Source organism: Sceloporus undulatus, chromosome 8 (genome assembly GCF_019175285.1).
Source record: "Sceloporus undulatus isolate JIND9_A2432 ecotype Alabama chromosome 8, SceUnd_v1.1, whole genome shotgun sequence".
NCBI lineage: Eukaryota > Metazoa > Chordata > Lepidosauria > Squamata > Phrynosomatidae > Sceloporus > Sceloporus undulatus.
In genome coordinates this window covers 31,761,347-31,776,054 of record NC_056529.1, presented here as the reverse complement: position 1 = coordinate 31,776,054, position 14,708 = coordinate 31,761,347, and the positions used below count along the sequence as shown (strand labels likewise).

Here is a 14,708-nt window from a genome sequence, read left to right as displayed (position 1 = left end):
TACTAGAGCCAGTATGGTGTAGTGGTTTGAGAAACCAGGATGGATGACTAAGGAACTTTCAACCGAGCTAAGTTTGAAATGGAAGATGTATAAGAAATGGAAAAAGGGGGAAATCACAAAAAAGGAATTCAAAGAAATAGCAGGCATGTGTAGGGGTAAAGTCAGAAAAGCTAAAGCGCAGAATGAACTCAGGCTTGCTAGAGAGGTTAAAGACAACAAAAAGGGCTTTTTTGGATATGTCCGCAGCAAAAGGAAGAAGAAGGAAACGGTAGGGTCACTGCATGGAGAAGATGGCAAAATGCTAACAGAAGACAGAGAAAAGGCAGAATTACTCAACACCTTCTTTGCCTCAGTCTTCTCAGAAAAGGCAAAGGGTGCTCAACCTGAGGATAATGGAGCAGAGGACAGAATAGGGGAATTTCAGCACAGAATAAGTAAAGAGATAGTAGAGGAACACCTTATTAATCTAAATGAATTTAAGTCTCCGGGACCAGATGAACTCCATCCAAGGGTATTAAAAGAACTGGCAAATGTAATATCGGAGCCATTGGCAATGATCTTTGAAAACTCCTGGAGAACAGGAAAAGTCCCAGCAGACTGGAGGAGGGCAAACGTTGTCCCCATCTTCAAAAAGGGGAAAAAAGAGGATCCCAACAATTATCGTCCAGTTAGTCTGACATCAGTACTAGGAAAGATTCTGGAGCAGATCATTAAACAGAGAGTCTGTGAACATCTAGAAGGCAATGCCATAATCACAAAAAGTCAACATGGGTTTCAGAGAAACAAGTCATGCCAGACAAACCTGATCTCTTTCTTTGATAAAATTACCAGCTTGGTAGATGAAGGGAATGCTGTGGATATAGTATATCTTGATTTCAGTAAGGCCTTTGACAAGGTTTCCCATGACATTCTTGCAAACAAGCTTGTAAAATGTGGGCTAGACAAAGGAACTGTTACATGGATCTGTAATTGGTTGACCGGCCGAACCCAAAGGGTGCTCAACAATGGCTCCTTTTCATCCTGGAGAGAAGTGACCAGTGGGGTCCCACAGGGCTCTGTCCTGGGCCCAGTGCTATTCAACATCTTTATCAATGACCTGGATGACAGAATTGGGAGCATACTTATCAAATTTGCAGATGACACCAAATTAGGAGGAATAGCTAATACCCCAGAAGACAGGATCAAGATTCAAAATGACCTAAATAGACAAGAAAGCTGGGCCAAAGCTAACAAAATGAAATTCAACACAGAGAAATGTAAGGTATTGCATTTAGGGCGGAAAAATAAAATGCACAGATATAGGATGGGTGACACCTGGCTGAATGAAACTACGTGTGAAAGGGATCTAGGAGTCCAAGTAGACCACAAGTTGAACATGAGTGAACAGTGTGATGCGGCAGCTAAAAAGGCCAATGCAATTTTAGGCTGCATCAATAAAAGTATAGTGTCTAGATCAAGAGAAGTAATAGTGCCACTGTATTCTGCTTTGGTCAGGCCCCATCTAGAATATTGTGTCCAGTTCTGGGCGCCACAATTCAGAAAGGACATTGAGAAACTGGAGCGTGTCCAAAGGAGGGCGACAAAAATGGTGAAGGGTCTGGAAACCATGCCCTATGAGGAACGACTTAGGGAGCTGGGGATGTTTAGCCTGGAGAAAAGAAGGTTAAGAGGTGATATGATCGCCCTGTTTAAATATTTGAAAGGATGTCATGTTGAAGAGGGAGCAAGCTTGTTTTCTGCTGCTCCAGAGAACAGGACCCGGAACAATGGATGCAAGCTGCAGGAAAAGAGATTCCACCTGAACATTAGGAGGAACTTCCTGACAGTAAGGGCTGTTCGACAGTGGAATGCACTCCCTTGGAGGGTGATAGAGTCTCCTTCCTTGGAGGTCTTTAAACAGAGGCTGGATGGCCATCTGTCAGGGATGCTTTGATTTGGATTTCCTGCATGGCAGGGGGTTGGACTGGATGGCCGTAGTGGTCTCTTCCAACTCTACGATTCTATGATTCTATGATTCTATGAGTGTTGGACCAAGACTCTGGAGACCAGGATTCAAATCCTGGATTAGCCATGGAAACCCACTGGGTGATCCTGGGCAAGTCACGCTCTCTCAGGCTCAGAAGATGTTACTGAAGAAGCATGCCAAGAAAACCCCATGATAGGTTCAACTTAGGCTCGCCATAAGTTGGTAACAACTTGAAGGAACACAATAACAACAATTTACAGCTATATGTGGATTTAGCTCCACCAAAGCTTAGTAGCATTGCATAGAGTTGGCCCTCTGTATCCATGGATTCCTTGCCCATGGTTTGACAATAATACACACACACACACACACACACACACACACTCCCAAAAGCAAACCTCGATTTTGCTGTTTTATATAAAGGACACCATTTGACTCTGCCATTGTATTTAATGGGGTTTCAGCAACCATGGATTTTGGTATCCATGGGGTACCCCAGCAGATACCAAGGGCCTACTATACTTTGAATTGGGTGTTGGAACAACAAGTGTGACTATTTGCACAAATGTACAGAGCTAAACTAAGATGTCTGAGTGTGGCACAAAAACTGGTTCATGCAGAAGCTCAGTGGTGAGAGGCTCAATGGGGCAAGATGCCTTCAAGGTGATTGTTGCAGCTATCAACCTGCCAACTGCTCCATTCATCTTAAGAACCCCTTTCCTTTTCTTAGCATAGCAATCCAAACACTCACCAATAGATCCTAGCCTTGCTTAGCAGCAGCTGCAGAAAAGGACAAGGAACAGACAGCGCAGTATCTTCCTCCTTCCTTTTGGCTACTCCTAGAAGAAGCCAGGCTTTGCTGAAGGCTAAGCATGACAGGATGATCCCAACTCCCCATCTCCTTTATGTATTTAAAGACAAAGAACGCCGGAAAGGGACTCATTGCAGGTGGCGGTGGCAGCTGGCAGAGCCGATCACTGCTGCAACCGCACAAAGGCTTCTAATCCTGGGAAGCTTTATTTCGGACACCCGTGCCAAATGGATGTTATCTAGCAAGGATGTTCTCCCATGTGTTGTCCTCAGAGATGGGCGCACACGTGAGATGTCAGGAAGCCCCGCTGCCAATGCAGCTGGACTTTCTAATAATAGAAAGCGGTTATTGTGTCTGTAGCCCCCCAAAGTCTTGAGCCCTACCAAGTGGGCAACGTTGGCATGGCTGGCAAGAGTTGACTTCATGGGATCCATTAACTCAAGGGGGCCTCTTTGGGGATGTAAAGCAGCTATTGATCAGAAAAGAGGATGGGAGCTGAATGGCAGCAGGCATTGATGAGAAACTAGCTAGGAACCTTTTCCGGATCCCAGGCGATGGGAACATTTTGTGCCGCTGGAGATGAAATGGAAAAGGCTTGAGTGGTGATAGGATGGCGATGGCAGGACCTAGAGAACAGCAGACAATAAGGAATGGCCAGAGCCTTTCAGTGAATCAAAGGACTTCATTTCATTTCATTTCTCCAATTTATTCTGTGACGCTGGCTGGCCCTTGGGAAGACAATGTCCGCACCTGGAGAGGCTAGGAATAGGCCGAAAGCTCAGGTAAAAAGAGCTAGGTTCAAAATCTGCCATAGAAGTGTGCGACTAAGACATGGTGCAAGGAGGCATGAGGTCATCTGAGTTACTTTTTAATTATAATGCGAGAAAACCTCCAGCAAATGTGGCTGCTATCCATGGTGGATGAGGGATTCTGGGTTCTACAGAGTGTGGTGGTTTACTAGGGGTGCCTCTACACTGTCGAACTAATGCAGTCTGCCACCACTTTAACTGCCATGGCTCCATCCTAAAGAATCTGGGGATTTGTAGTTTTGTGAGGCACTAGTACTTTTTGGCAGAGTACAGTACTCAAGATGGCTCAGTCTTCCAATCAGGGACAATAAAGTAAATAATCCCCCATGGGGGCAGTTACACTGTGGAAATAATGCAGTTTGACGCCACTTTAAGTGCTGGAGCTCCATTCTACAGAACCCTGGCCTTTGTACTTTTACAAGGTCTTTAGCCTTCTCTGCCAAAGAGTGCAAAACTACTAATCCTACGATTCTGCAGGATGGAACCATAGCAGTTAAAGCAATGTCAAACACGCACCCCATGCAGTTTGTCTGTTAAATCATGATATTCTTCCTGATCACAGAAGGGTTTCTTTTGTGGAAGAGGAAGGTTGTGAGAAGGGATGACAAGTTTAGCTCAAGCCAGAATGTCAGGTTTTCAGCCTCTCTCTGACCTGGAGTTCTTTGTTCCGTCTCTGTGTATTTTGTAGATTATCCATCTGTGACAAGAGGAAAGCTTTCCCCAAGAGGGAATAATAGTTAAATCTGGGCATACACTGGGACAAAGAAGAGCTGGGGTTGTATACAGAACCAGTTGAGCAGGAAATCTTATGAACTCTTGCAACTAATAAATATAAATCCTTCTAAACTTTAACCAAGCACTCACACTCTGCCCTTAAGCTCGGTTCTTCCGAGGGACTTTTCTCAAACAGAAAAGAACTGAACGACCTGGGAATCAAACCTAAGGAAAAAGCTGACTCGCACAGCATGCTTTCCCATTTTGTAGAGAATCTGCAGGCGTAGCTGGGTCCCTTGGGTCTCGGAAACGGGAAACTCTGGCAGCAGAATCTAAACATGTTATTATCGGCGCCACAGCAATAGCTTGCTAGGGACCAGAACTGCCGTTGTGTGTCACTTGAGGGATGGAGTTCAGAGACTCATGAATCTCATATACAGGCGTCAGCGTGGTGTAGTGATTCAAGTGTTGGAAAATGACTCTGGAGATCAGGGTTTGAATCCTGGCTAGGCCATTAAACATCAAATATGTTGAGGGCCAGTATGGTGTAATGGTTGAGCACTGGACTAGGAGACTAGGGTTCAAATCCTGGCTCAGACATGGAAACCCACTGAGTGACCTTGGTCAAGTCACACGCTCTCAGCCTCATTGGAAGGCAAAGGCAAACCCTTTCTGAAATAATCATGCCAAGAAACCCCCACGATAGGACACCCCCCCTTGCAAGTCATATGCAAATACAAATCCAGATAGATACCACTTCTCAGTGGGAAGGTAATAGTTTTTGGTGAAGTCATGCTGGCCACATCACCGCCAGAGCAGTCCTTGGACATCCAAAGCAACAGTCCACCAAAGCAACAGATTTTGGAATTTGCAAGCCAAAGTGACTTCTGACTGTGATTTTTGGCCCAAAATGTTGTTGTGTCACCTGTCAAGGGGCAAAATCTGTCCTCTGGACCTGTTATGGCTGCCTCCTCCTGATCTAGTCGGAGGTGACCCTTGGAGGTGACCCTTAGTTGGTGACCCTTAGTTCTCAAAGGTGATGCCAGCCAGGTGAAGAGGTGTCCTTATTCTACCATGCCAGAAGGATTTCAAGTACAGGCCTAGAAGCAAACTGCGTGTCTCTTCTCCCAGGATTAACCAAGTTTGAGGAGAGTCTCCATAGTTTGGCCACTAGGTGATGCACCAGCCACACCAACTACAGATGACAAATGAGTTGCAAGCTACATCTCTGCACATCACATCAACAAAAGCACATCAACAAAAGCAGAGATCTTCAAGAGAATCACCACTAACACAAGGGTAACATATAGTTTCCAACTTGTGGATATCTTAAGATGAACCTATCAAGGGGTTCTCTGAGGCTGAGAGGATGCGACTTGCCCAAGATTATCCAGTGGGTTTCCATAGTCAAGTTAGGAATCAAACCCTGGTCTCCAAGGTCTTAGTCCAATGCTCAAACCACTGTGCTACTTAAGCCAAGAAGTAGGATTCAGTTGAAGGATTGTAATGCTGAGGACTGGCAGATTTTAAGTGGAAGAGAGATGCAGAAGCTGCGGTGGCACCACAAAGAAGGTTCTATCTCCTTTCTGATCTCCAGCCAAAGTGCTCTTATTTGGCTTCTGAATCTGGGCAGGTTGGTATGAATGAAAGTGGTCTTTTACATCAGTGCTTCTCAATCTTTGGCCCACCAAATGTTTGGACTCCTGTTCCCAGAATTCCTTACCAGTGGCCATGCTGGCTTGGGCTTCTGGGACACTCCAGATTTTTGGCAGACCAAAGGTTGGGAATCACTGCTTCAAGGTCCCTGGACCCAAAATATTTACAGGACAATGGTCCAAAACACACTGCAGAAACCGTCCAGTTTGAGATGGCTTTAACTGCCCTGGTTCAATGCTGGGGAATTCTGGGAGTTTTGTGAAACATTTAGCCTTCTCTGTGAAAGAGCTCTGGTGCCACCATAAACTACCATTCCTGGGATTCCCTAGCACTGACCTAGGGCAGTTAAAGCGGTCTCAGACTGGATTATTTCTGCAGTGTGTATTGGACCAAAGGTATCATTTTCAACTGGGCTGAGAAAGGTCCTGACAAGAAGTGCAAAAGAAGTGTCATGCAAAACAAGCACCACACAAGTACACCATGAAACACGACGAATACACACTCACTCATATATATGTTTCAGAAAAACTCTACAAGAAGTCCCCAGATGCAGATGGCTCTTGACAATGAGAGATGTGGCAAAGACAGCATGCATTCATCATGATCAATATATATATATATATTCCACTCCTCCCAGCCCCTCCGTGGAGTGGGATGTCGGTGTTCTGAAATACAAGGGCCATGGTTCAAATGGGGCTGAGGGCGAGGAGGCAAAGTCAAAGGAAGACAGCTATGTAGGTGGCGCAGGTGGATGATGGGATGGGTTTGGGGGATGCGTGCCTTTGTCTCCCAGGGCCTTCAAAGAAAAGCTAGCACTGAGCAACTGTCAAAATTTCTGACAACTTAATTGGGAAGCAGCGAGCACATGAGGAGAGAAGAACTGCAGAACACTGAGTCAGCATGGCATTATGCAGCTTAGCTCAAGGTGCATAGGTTTCCCATGTTCAAAGTCCTGCATCCAGCTACAGGGCAGCTTGTTGTTACTGTGTGCCTTCAAGTCATTTCCAACTTACGGCGACCCTATCCTAGGGTTTTCTTGGCAAGATTTGTCCAAAGGCGGTTTGCCATTGCCTCCTCTTAAGGCTGAGAGAGCATGACTTGATGAAGGTCACCCAGTGGGTTTCGTGGCCGAGCTGGGAATCAAACCCTGGTCTCCGGAGTCATAGTCCAACACTCAAACTACTGTCGCATGCTGATGCTATTGGGCAGCAGAGGTGCTAAAAGCAGAGCTGCAAAAGTCCTCCTTCTTGCACTGCTACTCCCAGGCTCCCACAGCCACCACAACTACTATTTGTTAAGAGCATTTATACTCTGCCCTTCAACCAGAATATGCTCTCAGAGCAGATTGCAAATGGTTAACTTGAGAGTTCCTTATCATCTAAAAAGACATGAAAGGCAAGGAGAAGGGGGTGGCAGTGCAGGAAAAGGATTAAAATCCAGCTAAATTACATTTTGCAAGAAAGCAGCCTGCTTCTTTGTAGATATAAGTGAGATGTGTCACACTATAAGCACCGCCTCATTCCATAACCCCTCACGTTTAATGCAACTTCTGCCACCTCTTTGCTGGGTTTCTTGCAAGAAAAAAAGAAGAAGTTGGAGTTCACAAAGTAACTTATCCAAACTTATCCAAACTCTGATTAGAACTGTCTTGTAGGGCAAGAGAAAGTGCAACAGCTTGTGAAATCAGCATGCAAAGAGATCTTGTAGCACCTTTGAGATAAACTGAAAGAAAGAAATTGCCAGCATGAGCTTTCGTGGACTTAGGTCTACTTCCTCAGAGGCATTTGTGGAAGAAGACTTGTCCAAATGCATCTGAGGAAGCAGGGTTAAGTCTAGGAAAACTCAAGCTGCCAACTCCTTTCTTTCAGTGAGTTTCAAAGGTGCTACAAGATCTCTTTACATACAATATCAGTATGCAAAGGGATCTTGCGGAATCTTTGAGACTGTGTGAAAGAAATTGTAGCATGAGCTTTTGTAGACTTGAGGGCTTGACAGACTGCCCCTAAGGGGTGGCCTGCAGCCACTCCTCTTGGCACCAGATTGGGGCCACAGCAACTACATGCTGCGGCCCTGATTTCTCCTTTCCTCAGTGCAAAAAGCGGCTCCTATTTGTTCCCTGGAAAGAGTGCCATAGTTGCTGGTGTGCGACTTTTCCGTGCTCCTTTGCTGCTGCCAGAGGAGCGCTGTGATGCCATGCACTGTGTGAAGTAGCGCATGGTGGCATGCGCCAGCTTGGGGGTGGAGTCAAGGCATGCGTCATGTGGATGCCACACCCCGACTCCACCCCCAGACCAGTCTTAATGATCTGTCTGTTGGGCCCCTCTGTCTATTTCCCCAGACGCATGGTGTGATCTGATGCCCTGGCTGGAAGGACCTTTCTAGACTGCATGAAAGCCATAGAAATGCAAACCTTGTGGGCATGGCATAGGATTACAGGTTTTATCTATGGTTGTTGAGGGACAAAGGCAGGAGGAAGGATGTTGCCTAAGGCCAGGGTGGGTGGATGAGCATATGAATGGCGGAGGAAGTTTTGGAATGTGGTTGGTGCAGGTTAGGAAACAGAAAAGAGATATGTCAAACTTGTGTAGTGTGCCAGGAAGCCATTGTCTTTGTTCAATCAATGCTGATGGATTGGAGTTTGTGACTATATTCTAATTCAGCTGTTTCCAAAACCATCTCCCCCACTTACATCTCAAAGATGCCGCAAGATCCCTTTGCATACTGATATTCCACCAGACTAAGATGGCTATGTTTCGGAAAGTACTACGTTAGTCTAAAATTTCACTCAGGTGTAAGTCCCAGTGCAACACTCAACGCACAGCTGTCGGTTCTATGTGGGGTGTTTAAGAGCAGGTTTTTAAACCTTTAAATGGCTTTTAAATAACCTGTTTTCTGCAATCTTTGATCAGAGATAACTGCAGAAGCTTGTAGGCCGCACAACAGCCTCATTGGCGTAGAGGTTTTTCCATCCCTCCCTTGAGCTCCAAATCTTTGCACGCACTGACTTAGGAGAGACCCTAGCATCTGTTGGGTTTTTTGTTTAAAGGTAATACATTACCGTACTTGTTAGTAACGGTTGCTATGCTGTTATTTATGCGTTGCTTTTTAAAAAATGCTTTTGAACACCAATATTGCCTCAAATGGCTCAAAATTAACCGTGATGTAAAAAGCAATGTGTGAAAATAATAAGCAAATGTTATTTGTTGCACGAAGAAGCAAATGTTCTCTATTGCACACAGCAGTACCTTTGGACAAAGTGTGGTCCCTGAAGCTTTCCATCATGTCCCCCCACAACCTCTTGATTTTAAACATGATTTCTGGGCAATTTTACCCCCCAAACCACACCGAAAGCCCCCCAAACATGTGCAAAGGTACAAAACTATCTCTCATATACAAGCACCGCAGAATTCTATACTATCCTCCAATATCTTCGTTGTCCTCTGAAATCCCTCTCTGCTTGTGTGCACCTTAAATGCTGGATGGATGAGACAACTGAGAAGGTTCAGTGCTTCCAGGACAGACTACACTCTTGACCAGGGGATGACTCCTTTTTAAATCAGAGTTAACGCATAGTAGATATATTGACCCCGTAGATAAGTCGACTTATGTTTTTGGGGTCAATTTTTTGACTAAAATTTCTAGACTTATGCATATACAGTGTGCCCGCATCATACGTGGCTTATACTGAAAGCCATTCACCATAAAAGGCAATGGTGTGCATGCCCAAAGTGCGCACACCATGCCGCACCGCATGCACAAGCCCCATTGTTTTAAATGGAGCTTGAGCATCTGTGGAATTTCCCTTATGCGAGGGGTCCAAAATGGATCCCCCGCATAAGGGAAAGGCGCCCTGTATATACAGTATTAATAAAAATGAAAGTTTTTTAAAGTTTCCAGGTTATGTTTGCAATGTGCCGATAGAAGATTTGATCATAGGGACTCGACAGGCCACCTCCAGCCGCCCCTTTCCTAGCCAGATTGGGACCACGGCAACCTCGCACCGTGGCCCCAATTTGGCCTTTCTAGGGTGCAAAAAGGAACCACAAAAAGTGGCTCCTTTTTGTGCTCTCAAAAGGGTGCCTTAGCCATGGTGGCACGGCTATATGGCGCTCCTTCAGCACTGCATCCTCTGGATGCAGCACCGGAGGTGCACCATGATGCTGCACCTCATGTGGAGCAGTGCATGGCATCACAGCACCCTGGGGAGAGGAGTCGGGCATGCGTCGTGAGGATGTTATGCCCCGACTCTGCCCTTTCAAGCCAGTTGGTAAAGGGCCTTACTGAATCCAAACCACAACAGATCATGGGTTGCTTTTTCACACATGCAGGCACGCACACTGATCTTTTTTACCAGTGTAGCGAAATCCCATAGCAGACCTCTCAGCTGCTCACCTGGACAAGTGCACCCGTTTCTCGGTGAACTGGCCGCGGCCGTGAACTGGGTCGTCGTGAGGCTCATTCTTCACCACTTCCACGCCTTCCCCTTTGTCGCTCTCTTGGTGGCTGTGCTTGCTGATGGTGTACAGCTGCCCAACGCGGTACTGTTGAGGAAACACAAGAACATTGCTTTGAAATACAGAGACCCAGGCATGGGAGAAGAGTCGGAGTGAATGTCTCTCCCATTGCTCCATCTGTCCTTCCATCAGCCATGCATGTTCCAGCTTGTAACTAGCTATATCAAAACTCGGATTGATATGCCCTAAGAATGGACGGAAAGGGTGCCTCTGAGCATATGTTCAACTCAAAATTAGGTGGTCAGAACCAGATCCGGGCCCAGATGCAAGGGTTTTCCAAACAAAAATCCACTTCTAGTCACTCCAACCCCCAGCGTTCCTTTCCAGCATGGAGAAAGAAGCATTTAAATTGTTGCTATTCTTAGATAATTGGGAGTCAGAAATGCTTGTCAGTCAATTGAAACCTACTGCGAAATATCACAGTATGTCTCAAACCATTCTTGCGCTCATCCTGTCTCTATACTAAGAACAAACTCAGAATATATCTTCACTACCCAGATAGCATGATTTAGTCCCACTTTAGCTGTGATGTCCCCATTTTACAGATTTCTGGGATTTGCAGTTTTCCAAGGGAGCTAACATGACTTGCTAGAGAGCTCTAGTCCTCTCCTACAAGCTACAGCTTTCTAAAAAAAAGGTTGCTAAACACCGCACCAAACTACAAATCCCAGGATTCCACAGGATGGAGCCATGGCAGATAAAGAGACATTAAAGGTGCATCGGTTGTTGTTGTCGTGTGCCTACAAGTCGTTTCTGACTTATGGCGAACCTTTCATGGGCGAGTTTCTTCAGAATGTCATGCCCAGCCTGGAAGATGGCTTGGAGGACTCAGAGGATGAGCTAGAGCCTCTGGGATCTGAACCTATAATGGAGGAGCCAGAGCCCCAGGGGCTTGAACCTGTAATGGAGGAGCCAGAGGCTGGCCCTAGTTCTGCTGGAGCAGAGTCTATGGCCCCTCCAGAGGTTCAGCAGTCAAGTTTGCCTGGTGCCGAGGCTGTGGACATGGAGGAGGATCTGGGCAGTGTGCCTACCTTCAATGAGCGTCGAGCAGAAAGAGAGGGCCTTCGAAGATCTCGGAGACTTTATCAGAAGCGTCTTCGTAATCAGGCACAGCTGAAGGCCAGCTCCTTGCCTTCTTAAGCACCTGGAGCATGTGTGGTTCTTTGCCAGTGGATATCTGACTCTTTTAGAGGAAAGACTCTGTCTCTGGCTCCTTGGCTTCTTGTCTTGACTACCCGGAAACTTGACCTTGGACTGCTTTATCTACCTGCCTATCTGTTACCCTGAACCTCGGACCGTCTGACAATTCTTCTGGTAAACCCTTTTGGCAAAGCTACTGCAACTCTCCAGGACTGTGTAGCTTACATTGACTTTGCTGTGCTGGGAGGGGGTTGTTTGTTTGATAACTAGCTGCTTTATCAGCCCTTTGGCTGCTTTCCCGGACACAGAGCAGGTTTGCCATTGCCATCCTCTGAGGATGAGAGAGTGTGACTTGCCCAAGTTGGGGTTACATAACCAAATCAGGATTGAAGCCCTGTGCTCCATCGTCCAATGCTCAAACCACAATGCACTGCTAGCTCGGCTGAAGGGTGCATCTGCACTGTCAAAATAATGCAGTTTGACACCACTTTCAAGCGCTGTAGCTCCATCCTATGGAATCTGGGGATTTGTAATTTTGCAAGGTCTTTCGCTTCCTCTGCCATAGATGGCCTCAAAAAAACAATCCCAGGATTTTGTAGGATGGCTATCTGGCAGTTAAAAGTGGTGTCAAACTGCATTGTTTCTGCAGCGTAGATGAACCCAACTCACATCCGAGCTTAAATCCTACTTAACTCAATACTGCTTGCTTCGTAGAAGTACAGGATATGTATAGGATTGTGCTAAATCTTATGCGCTAACTGTGGTTTGAGGGTTGCACTATGACTATGGAGACCAGGGTTCGATTCCCCGCTCGGCCGTGAAACCCCCGGGCCACCTTGGCCAAGTCACACTCTCTCAGCCTCAGGGGCAGGCAATGGCAAACCCCCATTGAGCAAATCTTGCCAAGGAAACCCCATGACAGCATTGCCTTAGGATCGCCATAAGACTTGAAGGCACCCAATACAAAAAATCCTGATTCTTATTGTAATTAAGAATTAGTCTAAACCCAGTTGTTCATTCCCAGATACAGCAGACCCATTGATTCGCTTTAAATGTTGCCTTGCCCTTGAGCAATGCATTCAATGGTCTGCTCTAGTTGGAACTAACCCTTGCAGAAAAGCCTCCTTCGTCCATGAAAAAATGCAAATAAAAATGTAGGGAGGTCTGCTCGCTCCGAGAGTATTCTCACGCGACGCTCCACCACCCGCTTGTCCTCTAAAACTGCTTTAATCTGAACGAGACAAATGTTCCCATCTATTTTTACACATTAACGGAGCCAGTTCCAACTCCTCACCCCACTCCAACGGAGGGAAAAGGGGGGCTTAGAAATCTGGAGTTTTACCACAAGAACAAAACATGCAGGGATAGATGAGAGTAAGTAGCTAACAACCACCCACTCCTATCATCTGCCAGTCCTAAGTTGCAACTCATACATTTTCACTGCATCCCAAATGTATGGTGAAAAAGTTAGGCAACTCTGGAAACCCGGGTTCGAATCCTGGCTCGGCTATGAAAACCCACTGGTTGACCTTGGGCAAGTCGCACTCTCTCAGCCTCAGAGGATGGCCATTTGTATATTGCATATTGTATTGGGTTGTAATCTCTGAACAAACCGTGCCATGAAAACCCCTTGACAACTTCGCCTTAGGGTTGCCATATGTCGGAAATAACTTGACGGCTCACAACAACAACGACAACAAATGCACCCATTCATTGTTCCTTTCCCACAGAAGAATAGCACCCCAGGCTAAGGCTGCATCTGCACTGCAGAAATAATCCAGTTTGATGTAACTTTGCCATGGCTCAAAGCTATGGAATTCAGGAAATTGTAGTTTTGTGAGCCATTCGGCCTTCTCTATCAGAGAACTCAGGTGCCACAACAAATGACCGTTCCCAGAATTCCTGAGCCGTGGCGGTTAAAGTGGTGTCAAACTGGATTATTTCTGCAGTGCGGATACATCTTAAGAGAGAACAGGGCCTCTACGTTTCATAAACACAGAGAGGAGGAAGTTTGCCATTGCTTTCCCTTGAGGCTGAGAGTGTGTGACTTGCCCAAGGTTACGGGAATCGAACCCTGGTCTCCAGAGTCGTAGTCCAACATACACATCACTATGTCACAGTGACCCTCTCTATATAATACAATCGGAATGGACAATCTGTAGCCCTCCACTTGTTGCCAGATTGCAAATTCCATCAGCCCAGTATTCTCAATAGTGAGGGATGATGGGATCAGCAGTCCATGGAGTTTAGGAGGGCAACAGGTACCTCATGCCTGAATTATGGGGTAGATCTGGGTTCCCATCAAAGCAAGAGATAGAATAAGAATGTGGATTTAGGCACCAACATGTTAAATAGCAGGGAAATGTATGCTGCAATATCACTATATATCTGTACCTAACCATAAGAAAACTTCTTTGCATAGAGACTGACTTCACAAGACCTTTTAAATGAGAATGAGATTTCTTAATAGGAGGGAAAAGGAAGGAAGTCACGACAATTTCTGCTAGGTAGGTTAAGTACCGTTCCGAGATCTGTAGAGCATTTTAAGCTATTTATTATCTGTCAGAACAAGACAACAACATAAAGTGATGCATGTACGCAGCAATTATCAATGTGCGAAGGGAGGCATCCAAAACATTGGAAATACATTTGACTCAATTATGGAGCATACATTTAAATTATTATTTAATTCTTTTTTCAGTTGACTTATTTGTTAAAAGCCCACAATAATTTCAATAGGGAAAAATATTGAGCAGAAGAGTGCAATTCGAGCTGCTAAAAAAGCACTCCGATTTGGCTGGATGGAAGACGCCTAGTAGTTGCCACAGCTATTTGCCATATTTTGAGGAAAGTAAGGATAGGCCACAGAGCCAGTGGTGCAGTGGTTTGAGCACTGGACTAGGACACCGGGTTCGAATCCAAGTTTGGCCCACTGGGTGACTGGCCTTGGGCAAGTCACACTCTCTCAGCCTCAGAGGATGGCCATGGCATGCCCCTTGCCAAGAAAACCCCATGAGAGTTGGATGCCGCCTGCAATGTGGATGCAACCTGAGACAGCCTGGATCTCAAGAGAAGCATCTTTTTTGTCTTGTTAATGA

General features: G+C 45.9%; 1 protein-coding gene across 2 annotated transcripts in view; it reads right to left on the bottom strand.

Moving 5' to 3' along the window:
• The window catches only part of LOC121914483 (cytoplasmic phosphatidylinositol transfer protein 1-like), a 52,412-nt gene that overhangs the window by 15,995 nt on the left and 21,709 nt on the right, over nucleotides 1-14,708 (bottom strand). For both annotated transcript variants that reach the window (XM_042437926.1, XM_042437927.1), the window contains exon 3: nucleotides 10,349-10,497. In XM_042437926.1, coding sequence (XP_042293860.1) covers nucleotides 10,349-10,497 — 149 coding nt within the window. The remainder of the gene's footprint in view (nucleotides 1-10,348; nucleotides 10,498-14,708) is intronic.